This window comes from Prinia subflava, chromosome 16, assembly GCF_021018805.1.
Source record: "Prinia subflava isolate CZ2003 ecotype Zambia chromosome 16, Cam_Psub_1.2, whole genome shotgun sequence".
NCBI classification, from domain to species: Eukaryota; Metazoa; Chordata; class Aves; order Passeriformes; family Cisticolidae; genus Prinia; species Prinia subflava.
In genome coordinates this window covers 13,567,706-13,582,025 of record NC_086262.1, presented here as the reverse complement: position 1 = coordinate 13,582,025, position 14,320 = coordinate 13,567,706, and the positions used below count along the sequence as shown (strand labels likewise).

At 43.8% G+C, this 14,320-nt stretch overlaps 1 protein-coding gene across 4 annotated transcripts in view; it reads right to left on the bottom strand.

The window, feature by feature from the left end:
- SGCD (sarcoglycan delta) overlaps positions 1–14,320 on the bottom strand; it is a 192,602-nt gene that overhangs the window by 36,069 nt on the left and 142,213 nt on the right. For all 4 annotated transcript variants that reach the window (XM_063413200.1, XM_063413198.1, XM_063413199.1 and 1 more), the window contains exon 6: positions 3,082–3,154. In XM_063413200.1, the coding sequence (XP_063269270.1) occupies positions 3,082–3,154 (73 nt within the window). The remainder of the gene's footprint in view (positions 1–3,081; positions 3,155–14,320) is intronic.

Sequence of the window (14,320 nt, the reverse complement as noted above, 5' to 3'; positions counted from 1 at the left end):
TTTAGGTCACTATTAAAGAATATTCTGGAGCTCAGGTAGGAAACATGCCCTGTTAATTACACCTTGCATTAAACAAGACATTAATGAGCTTTGGCATTCCTGCCACAGTGGACACTGAGCAGGAGTGTTTTAGGACACGTAGCAAAGTGCAGAGCTGGCTCAAACAAGCACAAAACCAATTCTTGCAGCCTTGAGATGGGCTTAGCATTGAAAAGGAAAAAGCTGTGCACATATTCCTATTGGGATTCTCTCCTAAACCACTGCAGAAGTGTTTTAAAAAGGACTCTGAGCAAAGAGGATCGCCAGGATGATGAGCACCTTGAGGAGCAGCTGATTTACCAATGTAGCTGAATTATGAGGGCCAAATGGAGAGGAAGTCTGCTGAGAACAAGTGTCCTGTCACCTGCAGTGTGTCAGCTGTGGTGACACACACAGGGTGTGGCTGAAGGCCCTGGGGACACGGGAGGAGAAGCAGGAGCAGAGATGAGTGGCACGTCCTGCCAGGGAGTCAGTCTGTCTGTCCAGGGGAGGAGGACATCCAGGTGTCCTGACTCCCAGGTGTGACAGCAGCAGCTGCTCTCCTCTCTCTGTGACAGAAACAGTCGCTGCCACCTCACTTTGAAACCTCACCAAAGGACAGGAGTGGGCACTGACAAGGGCAAAGGGAGAAATCACCAAAGGATCAGAATCTTTGGTTCAGGTGGTGCCTGGGGGTACCTGCAGCAGCTGAATGTGCCCTTTCCACCTGAGAACTTCAGCCTAGGCAGGAAAGAATGCACTATTTATTGCAGAAAAGGGTCTTTCAGAGGCAAGCCAGCCACTGAGTGTGTGATTTCACTGCTGCTATCCCAGTGACAGCTCGGGGCCCATCTCATCCAGCTCCATTTCATTGCAGCATCTTTGTCAGCTGGCAAAAAGGACACTTTATCCACACTACCTGCTATCAAAATAAGAAGTAACCGAAAAAATCTGCCCTCGGAGTAAGATTATTTTCACTATTAACTCTGTACTGCCCCAAAAAGGCACCGTTTTCCCTAAGAAGCAGCAGTGATCCAACAGGTAGAGAGAGATAGATGGATCTTGGTTTGGGGAGCAGGAGAGCATTTGTTCTTGGAAAACCTTGCTTTCCCTACACACTGCCACCACTGGCTCTTTTCTTCTCAGGATGCTGTAAAAACATTTATTTTTGCCAAGATATACTTGTCAGAAGCACACAAAATATTTTAGGACTTCATGGGACCTTTTTTTTCCCTGGGTAAATTCTATTCAATGGTTTTCCTTAAAAAAACACCAAAACCCCAACAGATTCTACAGGATTTTTTTTCACCCAGTCCACTAATTTGAAAGGAAATCAGTTACCTAAGAGCTCTCCACACAAAACAAGTGAAATAACAACATGAATTTAAAGCAGATCAAATATACCGAATCAATCCCCTGCATGGATACCGCCATTAATTCATTTCAATTTCATTTAGCTGAATTTGCCTTGGAACAGAAGCATAGTCAATCAGGTTAAGGCCCTTTTAATTCACATTTCCCCCCTCTAATACGACATCCTACACTTATTTGGATTGTTTTTCTCCCCTCCCATTTTAGAAAAGTCTTAAATAATCACAAACTTGGACCTAAATCTTGTATCCTGTTTGCACTACTCAAGACCTGGTTTTGTAAATTTTGGAGATGCTATTGGATATTTTATTGGATATTTTAACCATGATCTTGTGGTGGTTTGTTTTTTTTTTTGGTTAATGAAAATGTCAGTAAACACGGGCTGTGCCAGAAAGCCTTTGTCACCTGGAGGTCACCTAGAAATGCATTTGCTGCTCCTTTTTTTGCTTGGCTTTTCCAGGGAAGGGGAGAGCCTTGCCCCACCACTCCTTTCCCCACAGCAGCCCCTGGAGCTGCCCTGCCAGCTGCATGTTATAGTGAGTGAAAACCACATTTCCTCTTCTTTTTAAAGGAAGCAGACCCAAACTGGGAAAACCACGAGGCAGGGTTAAAGTCACTGCCTGGAGGAAGAGAAGGAACTTTCACAACAAACCCACTCACACCTCTACTGCTCTGCTGTGTGACAGATCCCCAGGGTGGGAAACAAGGAGAAGGTTTCCTGGGGGAAACTGAAAGGTAGAGAGAGACACAAGGGAAGGCAGGAGGGATATTCTTAATTTTCCCTGGTGACCCAGCTGGGCCATAACTATCCCTGGTAGCAGAGCAGGGAATCCATGAGAGGTGCTCTCTCTCAGCCCCCTGTCTCTGCAGTAAATCTGCTGTGCTCTGCTCAACTTCAGCTGGTTCAGGATTGCTCCATCCCCAGCACTTTCCAGCCAAGGAGAGTTGGCAACCCAAGATTTAAGGACAAAATGCCCTTCTACCTTTTTTTTTTTTTTTTTTAATATTTCTCTCTCTTTCTCTTTTTCTAAGGAGGGATAACGGGTATAGAGGCAAACCCCTACAGCACTCCTGGTCCAAAGATATCAGGAGATTCAGTCAATAATTTATTAGGCCATATGATTAGTATCTTCCCAGAGACTGGTCATCCAAGTTAACCTGCAGTGTCACACTTTTTAAAAAATCATTTTTAAAAATAAAATAAATACAACACCTGGCCCTCTCTGGAGGGCAGAGCTGGCTCCCAGGAGCTGTGCTGTTTATTCCCCCTGGCACAATGCTGTCAGCAAGTGGCATCTCTGCAAGTGTCAGCAGCTACACATATGCACAGCTATGCCCTGTGCAGGGCAGGGAGCCTTTGCAATTCTGCAAATGGCATTATCCTCCTGCCTGCTGCTACTCCCTGTGATCCAGCACAGCCTTCTGCACCTCCCTGCACAACCAGGAAAAGATTACTCTATTTTTTTTCCCAAATGCAGAGCATGTTACAGAGCAGAAATGCTGCTCTCAGTCCTGTGATTGCTTTTCATATCACATGTAAATGTGGCAGGTCCCTTCTCTTCATGGCATCTTGTGATGCCTTCCAAAGAGAATCCCCAAGCTCTTATGCAAAAGCAGAAATGATGCCCAGCAGTAAGCACAACTCCAACAAGGCTCCACTGAGTAACCATTAAACCATATTCCAAAATTTACCTTAGTTCCTTGAAGGGGTCTGCCCTGACATTGGGAGTTTCTATAGATTTAGGGAACACTGTGCCTTCTGCTCCTGAAATCACAAAACAAAACAGAAGACAAATTGTAAACATTATAAGCTGTTATCAGGGGAGTGATTGTCAAATCATACCTAGGTGCAATTTAACCCATTGCTTGACCCCATTGTCTTTCTTGCACATTCCTTCTGTCGCCAGAAAAGCCAGACCTTGTTCATCTGCAATGGGTTGCCTTGATTACACATGGGATTTGCCTGTAAACTTCACTTCTGGCTGGAAAAACAGCTGCTTGGACCCTGACTTGGGGAGAATCTGCTGACCCAAGTGATGCAGGGAGCTTGGAAAAGACACCCTTTGCTAAGCAGGCATCTAATCCAGCTACATCCCTCATTAAAGAACCTGGGTGCATGTCACGACATTATTGCTTTTGCTGGGCTCTCAGAGGTACCCAAGGGAGAAAAGCAAGTTTTGACCTGATCCCTGCAAACCCCTCTCCAGCCAGGCTGTGCTCCTGCCTGGGGAAAAGGAGGGAGGTGCACCCTCATGCAGGGCAGCACAAGCAGACTCTGCTCCAGCCCCAGTTGGAGTTCAATGTGTGACCCAGAAATTATTGAACTTCTGCTCATTCCCCTTCTCCCAGAGGTGATGGGGAAGCTGCACTGCCCCGTTTGCTGGCTGCCTTCAGAGCTGTGAACTGCTGGGTGCCACAAACAGCTTGTCTAAGTTCCAGACCACTGCAATCCTCCTCATGGGCACCTGTACAGCCCAGCTGGGCCACTTCACCCAGCCATCCCTGGACTGGGGCTGTATTTTGTGATCAAGCCCTGCTCTCTCTTCTCTAGAAAGATGTGCTCTCCTCATATCACTGTAAGCCAAAGCCCTGCCACCCTCTGGCAACCCTTTCCACTGACTGTTTTCATTTAAAATGTGCGTCTAATCTGTACTGGTCTCACTTCATCTTTCAGCCCCTGAATCTTCTCCAGTCCTTGTGTGCCAACTGGTCTTGCATGAGGAGACTTTAGTTAGACACCGATGGTGACCTGACCCCCCCAGCCTGCTCTGATTCTCTGAGAAGTTCTGGGCTTTCTGAATCAATCACTGTGAAGCAAATCCTCTGGACTTCTCACTGGGTTTTTTTGGTTTTTGTCTGAACCTGTTCTACTTTTAAAACACTCTGTTGGAGCACAGGAGGCCCCAGGTGCTGTCACCGACACTCTGTGCTGCAGAACATCACGTTCCTGCTCCCACTGAAACTCCCAATTAAAACACAGCTGAGAGTGGCACTAACTGCCTCACACACAGAGTGCACTATAAATTAATGTTCCTGCTCTCCAGTATACAGCTGCCAAGCCAAGGAGCAAGCATGACCTATATTCTTAGATTTGAACCTGTGGTCTTGCCTCCAGATGCACTGTGAACAATTAGTCACTCATTTCCTGCAGTCATCACAGCCATTTCAGTGTCAGCATGCACACAGCGCTGGTGGCATTTTTTTATTTCTTTTGATTTTAGTCTGATAAAGCTTTTGGTGCAAACTACAGCTCCTGATGAAAATTTTCACATGTACAGTTAGAGAGCACTCCTAACACAAGCTATTGTAGCTGTTCCCTCTGTGCAGTTTGAAAGTCATCATTACAGAATAACAGATGTTCTGAGATGGTCCAAAACATGTCAAGACAACATCCTGCTGAAACTGCTGCCACAAGTGAGAAACACCTATGGCTGCAGTATAACTACACTTTCTTTGCACTGAAATAAATTAACTAAGCTGTCCCACTGTGCTAAAGAAAAAAAAAATCAGAATGAAAACAAGCACTCTAACATAATATAAAAAAACCTCCTCAACTCTTTTTAACCAGAGAAAAACAAAGTAAACTCAAAGATGATAAAAACAGCCTAAAGTTTGAAGCTTTATACTTGGGGATTGAAACTGATCCGAGGGCACAATACAGATATTTAGCTTTTAACTTCACTATAAGCTTTCATTGTTACAAGTTGTCATAAGCAGCTGTAACTTGCCAACCATGAAGGTTGTTACTATCAGATCTGTCCTCTCTCAACAGTTTCCAAATGATTTAAATCTCTGCTTTATCCAACACGATTGCCTTGGCTCTTGGCTTTGCAATGAAATGTAGCAAAACATCCAGCCTGCACTTATCTGCATAACAGAAAAGGGATTTTTGAGGGAAGGAAGATGAGGAGGTGCAGCTGGAGAGATGCACATAGATATTCTTGTACCCTTTCCACCACCACTTGTGGTTCAAGTGGTGACTTTGTGCTGGGCATTTTAGTTATTTTTTAGATGCCTTAAATTGGATATTCAAGTCATGCAAAGCTCAAAATAACTACCTGCCTGTAACCAGAAGTGCTTGCAAAGTAAGGAGAAACTTTAACTTATTTCTAAACTTGGGGTTTTCCAGGCTTTCATTATTTAGTTTAACTTTGGAAACAAGGTCAGTGAAAACCCTAATGCAGTCATTTGAAGAAGGTTGAAAATAAAAGAGATGGGTATTTGTTCCCTCCATTTTCTTGTTTTCCCTTCCCCACACAGTTCTCAAACCCTCTTTTCCCATCTCTCTTCCAGCCAGATCCATTAAAAAGACCCTCAAGCACTGGGAACAGGAATGAGATTCCCAAACCCTTCTGTTTCTCTGCTTTGATCTGAATTAGAAGTGAATGCTACCTGCCTTGATAAGGCTTTCTGCCTCGACTGTTTAATTCCTTAATATTCTTCTTTAAAAACACAGAATCTCCCAAAGGGCCACCTGTCCCTGTCACTGATAAACTTTTCCTCATCTCACCTAATCCTCATCCTAAGTTCCCCCCTTTCTGTAGCAGGGGGCTGGTGGATGAATTAACACTCTGGAGAAGTTCTCCCTTTGGCTTCACCCCGCTGCCTGATGATTTCAGTAAAGATCCACCCTCTTCTTTCTGTGCTGTTGGGAATTTTCTGGACCTCAAACATTTCCCCTCCCTCCAGCCCACTCTATTCCACACTGGACAGTCTCAATCTCTGCCTGGGAGATCAGCAGCTCCCGAGGGGGAAAACTGCCTTGGACTAATTCAGCTCCACTGGACATTTGTGTCACAGTCTGGATTTGGCCACCACGGAGTCCCCAGCCAGGCTTTGAAGCATCAGTGTTGGATGGTGTTGAAAGGGAAGGCTGGAGGAAGTGACCTCATTTAGTGGTTTTAGAATCACAGAATCACTCATGTTGGAAAAGGCTCTGAAGATCATAGAATCCAACTGTGACTCAAAGCTTTGGCAAAAAAAGGAAGGAAAGTTTGAGGGAAATGTGCTGTTGTCACTGAATTGAGCTATTCCAGCTCTGCTGAGGAAAACTGGGATGTCATGGAGTAACAAATGATTGAAAATAGGAAGTCCAAGGTCATGGGCTTAGAAAGTAGTAAAAATTTCTTCTACATGTTGGAAGCTTCCAAGATATAATATCCCTGGATAAAAGCTGAATGCTACTCATGATTCATGGCAGCGTGACAGAGTCACAGGGAAGGCAAACATGACATTAAACTGAAAGGCAAGAAGAAAGTCTAACAGGCACACACACAAAAAAAGGAAATCACATTATTTTACGAATCATCAGTGAATCCTCCAACTATTGTGTGCCCCCCCTGCTCATCCCCAGTGAGGAGAGTGTACAGAGAGGAAAAACTGTCAAGACTGCACAAACAGAAGTCTGTCCTACAAAAGAAGCCTGGAAGGACTTGGCTTTGTAGCTGAGCAGCAGGCTGTGCTGAGGAAGGATACTCACGCTGTGCATAAATACATTAGGAGGGTAAATAACACGAAGGGAAAAGAACCACTGGCTCTAAGCCACATTTATATGAGAGCCAGTGCTTATATGAGTGGCAGTAAACTGGTGCTGAGTCTATTTGGGAAGGAAAGTGAGGGTTTTCCAGCCAGAAGAGGAGCTACAATGGGAGCAGCTTTTCAGTTAGATGGGACAGACAATATGACAGATCTGACAAATTCCTGACTGGAAGATCTGGTGTCTCAGAACCAAGGGCCAATATTTTCAGGACCTGAATATTTTAGTCTTGCATTCCTCTAGTCTTATTTTCACTGTCCTCTACCTGAGAAATGATGGGTTTTGGCAAACAGTATTAACAAACAGCTCCAACAGCTCAAGAATCAGCTGCTACAATCTCCCTTTTCAATCAAAGCTGCTCTGTCCCTCTTCCTCCTTTACTGAGTATAAAGCCAATGTAACCTACATTTATTATTGTACAACACAGTTTCTGCTTCCCGAATTATCTGTTATTAAAACATTTTCTATCTGCCATGAAAAATACAGAAAATTTCTATTTCATTTCAAAGTACTGATTTTTTTTAATCGTATGAGACTCTCTGCTGCTGCTAAGGGTAAGTCACGTGCAATCAGCTAAAGACAGAAGAAAACAATAATATCATTAGTACTTAAAGACACTGTACTGTACATCCTGAGGCAATAAATTACTCTTTCTCACAGTATTATATCAGAGAGGCTCCTATTATACTGATTCCCTCTTCTGACACTGTGTAATTTACCACCGATAAATGTTCATAAACAGTTTGACTGAAAAATCCATAAAGCCATTTCAGCTTTATTTTAAGTCCCATTTAATGTCCCTCAAAAATGATTTCATCAATGTGTTTCCATTACCTGGTTCTCTGCCCAATAACTTAATTCCACACAATCAGTCAGGAACTTCTAAAGCATAGGAAAGGATCTACTGAAAGTATTTTGAATCACCATAAAGATTTATGCAGAGAGTATTTTGGGGTTTTTGGTTTTTTTTCCCCTTGCAGTGTATGAAGTGTCAAAGACCCCTGTATGTGTTCACTTCATTCAAGAACAAAAATCAAGAGTATCACGGCAAGAAAACATTTCCAGTCCAGTTTTAGGGTTTGGAAATGGAGGAGCACAAATGCTCCAAGAAAGAAGCAAATCTCAGCTGGAAGGGGCATCTTACCCAGCAACAGCTCCAAGCAGAGGAGCAGAGGCATCTGTGCTCAGCCTCTCCAGCTGCCTCTTGCTCTCCCTGCGTGCTGCAGGAGTACCTGAGCTCCTGGCACTGTCCTGGCCCCTTCCCTGGTGCCAGTCAAGGGCAGTCCCTGCTCCCCCTGGGCAGAGCTGGGATTCTGCCACTGTGGCAAGGCACTGATCACATCCCACTCTGCACAAAACCTGCTCTGGACTCCCTCTGCTCTCTGCTGGAAGAGAGAGAAGAGGGGCTCAAATTCAGTGCAGTGAGAGGCATTTTTAGACTGATGATGCTCCTGCTGCCCAGGGTAGGTGGCAACCAGCTGAGCAGCCCTTGGGGGTGGGCAGAATGCAGGGACACATCAGCTTTTTCCAGATGCACCTGGTCAGCTATCCCCCACTTTGCTTTTTCTTTCCAGACAACACATTTGTTTCCCCACTCTGTATTTTTTTAGTGATAATCACAGACCTGCAGCACACCTTTAGTGTTGTATATCACTGCTTTCACAAGAAAGTGGGGTGTCAGGGGCCTGTGATGAACCTGGTGATAAAGTTTGCCTTAGTGTATCTTCTCTTTAGTGCTCTGCCCTATGCAGGACTGGGCAAATGAAGGGGGAAGGAGAAAGATTTGCTGTGATTTTTTTTTTAGCTGAATTCAAGAGGCAACGTACAGTGTGCTGTTGGTCTCCATAAACTACTTTTATTCTCACTATTATTGATCAGGACACATTCAGCAATTTCCTCATGAAAACACCCATCTGAGGAGGTTCTCTCCTCTGCAGGATAATATGTGACAGTCTCAGAAGGTCTGTGCAAACAGATGCCCAGGAAGTAAATCCAATACAATGTAGGTAAAAATTATTTGTGACTGCTTCTCTTAATTCCAAGCTTTAAAAGCCTTATTCACCCTTAATTTATGTTTTTAAATGGGTGAGCATAGTAATTGCTGTTGCTCCCCTTGAATCCTGTTAAATCTGAAATCAATAAGAGCTCTATTTCAGGGTCCAATAATAGCCTTGGTAGGTTAAGCCAGTGCACTGAACAAAAGCCATAAAGCTTCATTCACGTTTCTTTCCAGGATCCTATAAAAATAGCTCATTGCAAAGGTCTGTCTGTCTTCCTTTTTTGTCTAAGTGTTGGGGAGTTGTTCTTTTAAGGGCAATAAAAATTTTGAATGATAAGGACAATAATGAGATCATGTGCTGCATCAACTAAGTGTTTACAACAAAAATGTAATATCATTTAAAAAAATGGATTCTATTGCTTTTATTACAGATTATTTTTAGCTCTTGGTCTTGGCACTGCATGCACACAGGGAGTGAGCCAAGCCTTAGGCACTGGGCTGTGGCTGAGTTAGGCCAGACAGGAGCTCCTTGTGACTCCAGCCCTGCTGGGTGGAGCAGAAAACAATTCTGTGACTCAGAGTCCTAAGAAATCAATGGGGCCTGGGTTTTAAGCTGGAAAACTTGCAAACAGTGAAATGAGCTGCAGGCTCAGAGATGAGCAAGTGGGTCATTAGTGATGGATGTGCCTGCAGTCACACCACCTTCAACAGCCTCCCTGCCAGGGTTCATTTATCTGAGGAATATAAAAGGAATAACAGAACAGAACAGACGGGCTCGCACCCAAACTGAGAACAGACATAGGAGGAAAGGTTGCTACAACTTATGCTGACCTCTAGATATTTCCTTCTTGACTAGTTCTGGGGTCCTGCAACACTTTTCCTGCAGCTCAACAATAGCAATGTCATCACTGAATTCCTTTGAAGCTCTTGGCATTCTTGTGGAAAGCTGCAAAGGAACTCAGGGGAACACCTGAAGTGGGAATACACAGTGGAAATTTATCATGGAGAATATTATGTGAGCTTCAAATAGATCAGCTGGGGAGGACACCTAGGAAATAAAATACAAATCTGCCACACTTTTAAACTTGATTTCAGTGTTTGGTAAGTGTACAGTATGTTTCTTTCATAATCCTTGTGACATTTAATCAATATTAATCTGATGGTGGATGATTCCTCTCTTTCCTTAAACAGGATTAAGGGAACACAATCTGAGCACACATTTCAGCCTGGACTGGAAGCCTATACACTTTACATAAATGCTATCCTTTCAGGCTGGAATGTACTTTAAGTAAAAGCAAACACAAAGAAAACTCCTCAGTATCTCTCTCTCCCAACACAGATTGTTCTTGCCAATAAAAGGACAAGTTTGCAATCTGGGTGAGGGGATTTTGAAACAGGAGAGCAATGTTACTTGGATTTGCCATTAAAAAGAATGGAAAATAGCATCACACCTATTGCCCTTCTAGCAGGGGAGCTGCAGCAGACTCAGTGGTGAGACCAGAAAGCTCAGTTTCCTCTCTGGGTCAGGCCTGATTTCAACACTTGGCTGCCAGAGTTGTTCCCTCTGCCACAAACACATCAGCAAAATGCCATTTTGAAATCATAATGGCTGCTGTAAAGGGCAACCATGCATGTCCTGACCCATAAATAATTGCTGCTGAAGAAGGGTACATGCTGTAAAAATGGGTGGTAATTCCTGGAAACTTAAATTTCTAGCTTACCCCACCCACTGAAATGACTGACACCGGTCAAATACCTCTGTGGATTATTTAGTGAAATCTAACTACTCCTGCAGTCATTAAAGTTATTCTGCTGTAACCATTGCAGCAAGCAAAAGCTGAAAAGGACATGCCAAGAAGCCACTAGAAGTTTAATATGGAGGAAATGTGAGCAGAGCCCTCTGACCAGGCTGGCACTGCAGCCACAGCTCTGCAGGGCTGCTCCCAGCTCAAGCTAATCCATGGAACCCTGAAAATATTTGTAGATGTGAAGCTTAAGGCAGCTGGGGCAGCTTACACAGATGTGTTAGTTGAGTAACATCCACATTAAATCCTCTTCTCTTGTCCAAAGTGAAGGATATTATTGCAAAGGCTTTTTTAACCCTTCCATGATTTAATAAGCCACAGCACCTCGTGTTCTATAAATGCAGAGCAGGCTCCTGCCTCTGTCCCCAACAACAGCCCCAGCACTGCCATTTAAAAGAGCTCTCTACAGTCAGGGAGTCACAGAATGATTTGGTTTGGAATGGACCTGAAAAATCATTTTGTTCCAACTCCCTTCCCACAGGCAGGGACATCTTCCACTACACCAGGTCTCTCTGAGCTCCATCCAGCCTGAAAGGGGCATCCACAGCTTCTCTGGGCAACCCATTCCAGTGCCTCACCAACCTCACAGCATTCTATTTTTTAATGATATCTAATCTAAATCTAATCTCTTTCAGTTTAAAGCCATTCCTCTCCCTCCTGGCACTGCATGCTCTTGTAAATAGCCATGCACTCCTGGACTACACTGCTTTTATTGTTGGTGTTCCTCCACTAAATCCTCTAAACCTCTTAATAAACAGCTCATAAATAAAATGCTGGAAATGTGCCTTGGATTTAATTACTCCAAACTTATTCATAAATTTGCAATAACCTTTCAACAGCTGATTCCTCTTTCCAGGTGCATTCCCAGGCAGATGGAGAGAAACTTGAACAAAAAAATGTTCCCAAACTAACAGTCCTAAAAGTCTAACCTGTGGTCAGCACTGACGTGCTCCACATGGTTCATTGCCCAAAGGGTGTTGGCTACAGTGGGAAAAAAGCTACAAGGTAGAAATGGAGCTACTGGCTAATTATTTGATAGGGAAAGCTTGGTGAGATCAAAGGTGCTTTTAAATCAGCCATGGTGCTGGGCTGGGTCTGCTCCTGCAGTCTATTCTGGGGATAAAAGGCATCCTACCCCACTCTAAATACAGCTCTTTTAGTTAGGGTTTGCCACAGGAAAAGGCTTTAGCCAAATTTTTATCATTAGGCTCCATTAGAAGAAAAGCTTCTGCCATGCTAATCCCAATGTCTGAAAGAATTTTCTGGGGAGTGGGAGCAATCCTTGTATTGCTCTGTTGTAGAGAAGGGACCCTGTGGGGTTGTGATTAATCCCAGCCTTATTGGAAAGCAAAACAGTCATTTTAACAGTGGTTAAAAAGCTTGGTAGATTTGTAAGGGGACAACAAACAGCCCATGCAATTCCACACAAACCTCCCTCCACACCCTAACCCGGGGACTGCCAGACTCCTGTAAACTGCAGAAGTGTGGCTTTTGTGGTATTAGCTCAGCTCACTGCAATGCATGTGGATTCCCATCAATATCTAGTCTTCAAAAAAAAAAATTGGTTAAATCCATCATAAATATTAAACACCAGAGTATACTGGCAAGTTTCCCTGAAAACAAACTGCAAAAAATAATTTAAAAAAAATGTCAAGGCCCTTGGGAGAACTGACACTGGCATGTCATCAGATGTTGTCTTATAAGGCTAAATTAAGCATCTGACCAGAGTTTAATTTCTGTAAAAACTCATGCTAATTTAAATTGCTTTAGATTTAATTAAAAATGCCTTTCTATAGAGATAATAATGTAACTCTGTTAATTAGTATCAAGTGGCATCTAGAGGGCATATTTAAAAACTAATCTGGAGAATAAATAGAGTTAATTAACAGTCAGAATAATGCTTTATGATTGTCTTTTATTTATAAATGCTATAACGCTCAATAAGCTATTAAATGAAATTGTAATTAATATATATCAAAGTTTTTTAATTTAATAATTTAAATAAGAGTATTTTTAATACTCTTTTAACCAAAGAGTGTTTCTTACGCCCCATTTTTCAGACGGTCTGGACATGTTTCATTTCTGGAGGGAGGGAGGGAGTAAGGACAAGGCAGCAAATAAAATTCAATTAGGAGCAGCTCATTTATCTCCCCTAAAGGGTCTGTGCTTAGGAGCCCCTGGGGGCTCCAGGCAGGCGTGAGCTCTGTGTCCCTGGGGTTTGCCCAAAGCTCTGCTGACCACGGCCAGGGCTGGCAGGGAAGGGCTGCACATCACCCCACACAGCCCCCTCCCATGTGGGCAGGTTTGGCCTGCAGGAATCCAGGCCTTGCAAATGCACAGGGAGAGCCTGAGGCAGGAAAAGCTCTGAAATTTGCTATGGGATCTTTTAAAAGCCCATGGGACACCAGATTCCATGGAGGGAAGCTTGGGGAGGGAAGAGATGCTAAGAGTGAGAATGTGCTCCCATCCCATCCCATCCCATCCCATCCCATCCCATCCCATCCCATCCCATCCCATCCCATCCCATCCCATCCCATCCCATCCCATCCCATCCCAGGAGCACAGGAAGAAGAGCTTGGAAGAAAAAGGGCACAGTGGAGTTGTTGTAAGGCTCAGTTTTTACAGGACTTGTTGCAGGCAAGCAGAAGCTCCCCCAGAGTTCTCTGGACCCAGGCAGTGCTGAGCTCCCAACCTGAGCAAGGCAGAGGGAATTCTTTGTGTTTCCAAAGGGTTGTGTCCATGTTCCCAGAGCTCACCATGGCCAGAGGGCTCAGAAGGGGCTGCCCTTCCCCTCAGACAGAAGTTCCTGTCATCCTCCAGTCTCTCCTATGATGACAGGTTTGACTGTTTGGATTCACTACATCAAATAAAATCACTGAAATACTCTAAATTACGTCATACATGAAAAGCAGAGGTGGCCAGCTCTGTCTTTCTGTGTCCTTTAATGCTCATAAATCAGAAATAACTCCCCAAAATACAAACCAAATAAAAAGCACTTTCATATGGTAATCTGCACTGTCCATGCTCTGCAGTGTTTTGAAGCACCATCAAATGCATCGTATGTCCTACTTGCATTTGTTTTTAATCTATAATTCTGTGTATTCTTCCCCTTTTTTATCCCTTGCTAACGTTGAAAAATCCTCTAGATACCCAGAGCAGGGTTCGTGTCAAAACAGGAGAGCATCTCTTTTCTCAGGACAAGGATTCAGCATTGGTTTGTAGCACAAACTTGCAGAAAAAACCCTTGGAAGTGTGTACAAAGAAAAGATTTATTGTCTCTGGCAATATTCAAAGCTGGCCACAAGAACTGCTGCTCTGACCTCTGTGGGATGACTTTCATGCCAGGTTGTTGACACACACTTGCCTCTACAACAAGAACGTGTTCAGCAATAACAAGAACAAGTTGAAATTATTTACATGGCCTGGATGGGTGTCAGCAGACACATTCCAGCAGCACCTGAGAGCCCAAACACCAGAAGAATGATCAGAGGAATTTATTTGTCTGTGTGCTGCAACTCAGACTGGCCTTCAGAGCAGACAAAAACACTGCAAGAAACACGAACATATGGTATAACACTTCCCAGCATGGCA